Below are 5,518 nucleotides of genomic sequence, written 5' to 3'. Positions count from 1 at the left end.
GTATAATTTTTTAAATATATTTGAAAACAAGAAATTGTGTGTGAAAATGCAAATGTTTTATCTGATTCGATTAACTAATTAATTGTAATTAACAAATATATATGCAAATAGTATTTTTCATCCATTTTTCCTAGAATAAGTCAGAATCATAATACTCAGAGTATAAAAAAAAAATAAAAAAGTTACAAAGCATATTCTTTCGTATCAACCGTGCGATTTTTTAAAATAACTTCGCTATCAGATCCGCAGAAATATCCCTCCTCAAATATTATAACTTAAATGACATTATTTTACAACGCGTTGGTCCGACCAATCCTATTTAGTTATTCATCCATATTCTGCATATTCAATATTACTGTCGCTTTTCTTGCACGATGGACCGACGATATAACTGCCGGCGCATGATGAACGATCCGCGACAATTATAAGCGCAATTTGCCATTCGCAGGGAAATTAACATCGCGTAACGAGCGCACGATCGTGGCGTAATCAAGGACGCGGCATTACACAAAATGCAAATACAATTTTGTTGTCGATTACTCGCTACCATGTGGCGCGAGTTTGCAAGAAAAATCTATCAAGATATAACGGGATTTATATGATAAACTATCTCCCGATAAACCGGAGATCTCATCTCTCTCTCTCTTTCTCTCCTTGCATGCATTATAAAACGCGCTCATATAACAGGGATCACGTGTCACGAAAATAATTTAGCTGTGTAGATTTTTATAACAGCTGCACATATTTACGACAGTACAGTTCGTAGGAAAATTTATATTGGATACATTATCGTATATATTCGTGTGTATACTTGGTGCTTTAAACATGTGATTTTCACAATTTAATAGAAACTAGAATAAAAATTTCAAAATACGCTTCAAGATATTTTAAATTTATATTTGCTGATATATCAAGATATGAGCAATATTTTTTAATTGGAAGCAATTTAAAATGAAAGATTTCTCGCAGAATTAAGCATATAAAAAATCAGATATATAGAAACAAATAAGAAAATCTTACTCTTCGTTGAAACCAAAATGTTTAGTTTAGTTGGATACATTATAATTTCAGGATTAATAGCAAATATATATATTTATTGCGAGATGAAGAAAAGAATTGTCTGTCGCGAGCAATGCTAAAAAGAAATTTATTTCAAACTTGCGTGTTAGAACAGAATCTGTCATCAAAATTTAATCACTCAATTTAAAGCATCTTCAAGGATAATAAAGTTGTGTTAACTTACTTTGATAGCTCGAACCGGCAATCCAGAGACAATCCAGAATCAAAAGTTTACGTTATCCAGTTCGCGCGCGAGCCTCAGGGTGATCTCCAGGGTAGAAGTGTCATTGTGCCATTTGGCGGAGGACGCGTTGGGATTCACCGGATGCGGTGTCAGTAGGTGCAGCCGATATCTATGGTAGAATTGCGACTTAGTTTTACGCGCGTTGGACAGATAGATTTACGGCCTCTCGTAAAATTGTCAAAGAAAGTAGAAGCACGCGCACGCCTGTCAAAGTCAATGCCAGATCGGACTCCGACGCGACGTACGAGAATTTCGCTCTCTTTCTATCACACGACTTACAGCGATAAATTTTCCGTCTCACCTTGAGCTGCGCACGTCGATCGCTTCGGATTCCACGGAGAGCTCCACATTTTCCCGCGTTTCCTGGGGCAATTTCACCAGCACCGACAGCCATTCGCAGGATGCCGTACTTGGCGTTTTAAAGCTCATCTAAATAACAATTCGTCCGTCTTCAAGACCGCTTGCCGTGCGATTTACACGTAATATGTCAATCGGAATAAATTGTATTCGCGTTTCACGCAGAGCTTCGATTTGAGAAGAAATAATCGAGGAATAGTTAAGTTCCGTATTTCTTTAAAAGTAAAGATTGATTATCCGCTTCATATTTAATTTATTTTTATGTATGTGTATTATGTGGTATTGTTTAAATTAAAAAAAAATAATAGACTATTACATAAATAAAAATTAGAATAGAATAACTATTTTTACGTTACAATGAAAATACAAGCTATATGCGAGCTCTGCCAAAGGCGAATGCTGTTAATTTTATTCGAAATGTATTTTCTCTATATTGTAAAAAAAGAAAGAAAGGAGATGTAACTTACTCCCAGATAAACATCCTCCGCTGTCACTGCTTGTTTGAACTTTATCTCATATTCGGGCACCTGTCTCGGGTCATAATCCTGCGCATTTCGAGTATCAAGCGCTTCCGAGGGATGCCAAATATCGTCGCCGGCGCCTTTAAGCGGCGCATGTGGTCCTGTTGCCGCAACATCCTCGAAAGGATCACTCGAGGCGCCGATATCGCCCGGTCCTGAAACAGATATTTCATTTTCAATCAGTTAATTGTCATTCTATCTCCTGAACAATGAACGAGTGATGATTACGTTATCTTGAGAATAACGAGTAAAAATATACATGAAATATTACTTTGAAACGCAAAATGTGAGTGTAAATTATTTAAATATAATTCAAAACGGATATATAATTAAATATAATGATTTATAATTATGTAGTATTACGTAGCAGACATCTTAGCGCAACGAATCTTATTAGAATTAATTATTGACGGTATTTATACAACAGATTATGTTACATTGCTGTGTTACGTGTATTCTTTCATCAAGTGTTATTATCCATAATGACGCCAATTTATGAATAAGAAATCGAAAGGCGTATAAAAACAATACAGTATATTATATGTTCAATACCATCGATCTTGCAATATCTATTTAAAACAAGATCATTTAAAAAATTCTTTCTCCTATTTTATTTATTTTGTTTTATTTTCATTAACTCCTTTGCGAATCGGCGAATTTCAGATCCGTGATTACCTCGAATAATTGCCGAATGTCGAAATATAGGGTGTCCCAAAATATCTCCGGATGTTCTTTTAAAAGCAAATTCTCTGGCCAATTCAGACAATTTTTTTACTTATTGTTAGCGAAAATATCGAGAGAAATCATAATCTTTCTCAAGTTTCCAATTTTTTTCCATCATATATCTTTCTAAGCCTGAAATTAAAATTCTATTAAAATAAATTCAATTTAAAATTAGTTGAAAAAAAGTAATTTTTGGTTAAGCTTTTAATTCCGCAAAATATATATTTAATAATTTTTTCAATCGCTTATATAACATTTTGCACTAAGAAAAAATCGTTTCTAAATCGAACGTAGAATCTGTTATTAAGAGGACATCTGATAATTTTAAGACACCCTATATACGAACACGCGCGCGCGCGCACGTACATATTATGTTTGCTGTTTTGTACGCCAATTAATATATTGCACACAATTGCAGCTCTCTTTATTTTCAGACAGAAATAATATCCCGAACAATACATTGAATTAAAAGCAATGAAATTTCAGCGGAAGCGAGCTCAGCTTGAAATTGCTCGCGGGAAATTGGTTGGCGCGTTGCAATAACGAAATTTCGCTTTACCTCCATATAATCAATCGGTTTTGTAAGCGTAAACCTACCTAACTTTCTCGCGCCCGCTTGCGGTAAATCGTCCTCGACATCGGAATCATCCTTGGGCGGGCAGATTAAATTCTGTAACGCCTGTAAATCCCTCGGAGTAAAACAACCGTCCATCCCGACGTGCGACAGATTCACTATGGAGGCAATAACAAACTGCCGTCACTATGGCAACGCATTTACAGTTTTTCGATAATAATGGCGGTTAATTTGAACTAATCCGACTGAAAAATTGCGCGCTCGACATATAGCGCGCGAGCAAAATAAAAAAGACAGCTGTTTATTATTAAATTAACATAAACTCTTATATAGAATTCTATTTCAGTCATTATATCACGGAAATGGAAATAAAATTGTCGAAGCTTCCTGCAATATGTGTCAACAAAAGAGAGAGAGAGAGAGAGAGAGAGAGAGAGAGACCGAAAGAGGAGTTTAGAGAGAGAGAGAGAGAGAGAGAGAGAGAGAGAGAGAGAGAGAGAGAGAGAGAGAGAGAGAGAGAGAGAGAGAGAGAGAGAGAGAGAGAGAGAGAGAGAGAGAGAGAGAGAGAGAGAGAGAGAGAGAGAGAGAGAGAGAGAGAGAGAGAGAGAGAGAGAGAGAGAGAGAGAGAGAGAGAGAGAGAGAGAGAGAGAGAGAGAGAGAGAGAGAGAGAGAGAGAGAGAGAGAGAGAGAGAGAGAGAGAGAGAGAGAGAGAGAGAGAGAGAGAGAGAGAGAGAGAGAGAGAGAGAGAGAGAGAGAGAGAGAGAGAGAGAGAGAGAGAGAGAGAGAGAGAGAGAGAGAGAGAGAGAGAGAGAGAGAGAGAGAGAGAGAGAGAGAGAGAGAGAGAGAGAGAGAGAGAGAGAGAGAGAGAGAGAGAGAGAGAGAGAGAGAGAGAGAGAGAGAGAGAGAGAGAGAGAGAGAGAGAGAGAGAGAGAGAGAGAGAGAGAGAGAGAGAGAGAGAGAGAGAGAGAGAGAGAGAGAGAGAGAGAGAGAGAGAGAGAGAGAGAGAGAGAGAGAGAGAGAGAGAGAGAGAGAGAGAGAGAGAGAGAGAGAGAGAGAGAGAGAGAGAGAGAGAGAGAGAGAGAGAGAGAGAGAGAGAGAGAGAGAGAGAGAGAGAGAGAGAGAGAGAGAGAGAGAGAGAGAGAGAGAGAGAGAGAGAGAGAGAGAGAGAGAGAGAGAGAGAGAGAGAGAGAGAGAGAGAGAGAGAGAGAGAGAGAGAGAGAGAGAGAGAGAGAGAGAGAGAGAGAGAGAGAGAGAGAGAGAGAGAGAGAGAGAGAGAGAGAGAGAGACCGAAAGAGGAGTTTTCAAATTAGAAAAGATTAAAAATCACAAAACTCTTTAATAAAACAATATAAAAAGAAAGAGAAAAGCATATACGAATTAAAAATGTATAAATGAATAGAAAAGGTATAACAAAAGCATTATATATAATTATTATCGCATGTGTTTGATATCCAAGTGTAAATCCCGTGAGATTACACCGTCTTTGAGAGAATGTTAACGTATTTAAATAAATTATTTTATCTCTCTCCTCCTTTCCTTTTTAGTAATGAGTCTCAAAATAAACAAGCAGTTCCAAAATAAATCGATTATTTAAAACTTACATCTGTCCAACGTAGCTTTCGCGCTTATACAACAGCAATCGAATTTATAATAATAACTTTCTACAAAATATCCGTTGTAAAACAGAGAGGAAAGTGGTCTCTGGAACGCTTACCAACGTAATATTTCCTACATCTATGTTACCAACCCTCGTTTAGTATCGCCATCTACGCTCATTATAGATTATACGAAACTGCAGCCACAATCATTTTTTCGACTGCCGCTAAAATCACCGTTTGGTTTGTATCCATACTAAGGTAAGCGTCCCGCGAAAAACGCTATTATGGCCGTTCGCAAAGTGATAAAAAATCTTCATTTTACATACGCAAGCACCAACGAGATAATACAATACATATATTGTATTTCTTGTATGAATTGGAATTCTTCAGTTAATATCTTTATAAAAACTTTAATAATTATTTAATCTTATTATAAATCTTA

At 36.8% G+C, this 5,518-nt stretch overlaps 1 protein-coding gene across 1 annotated transcript; it reads right to left on the bottom strand.

The window, feature by feature from the left end:
* Positions 1-1,257: 1,257 nt before the first annotated feature.
* On the bottom strand, positions 1,258-3,871 carry LOC115243340 (protein PIH1D3). Its single transcript, XM_029820240.1, has 4 exons — positions 3,502-3,871; positions 2,128-2,336; positions 1,605-1,732; positions 1,258-1,412 (listed from the first exon to the last, which is right to left on the bottom strand). The coding sequence occupies exons 1-4, from the start codon at positions 3,614-3,616 to the stop codon at positions 1,283-1,285; spliced, it is 582 nt and encodes a 193-aa protein (XP_029676100.1). The 5' UTR covers positions 3,617-3,871; the 3' UTR covers positions 1,258-1,282.
* Positions 3,872-5,518: the final 1,647 nt, after the last annotated feature.

The sequence above is a fragment of the Formica exsecta genome, unplaced genomic scaffold (assembly GCF_003651465.1).
Source record: "Formica exsecta isolate Colony F162 unplaced genomic scaffold, ASM365146v1 scaffold72, whole genome shotgun sequence".
Taxonomy (NCBI): domain Eukaryota; kingdom Metazoa; phylum Arthropoda; class Insecta; order Hymenoptera; family Formicidae; genus Formica; species Formica exsecta.
This window is presented reverse-complemented; position numbering and strand designations above follow the sequence as displayed.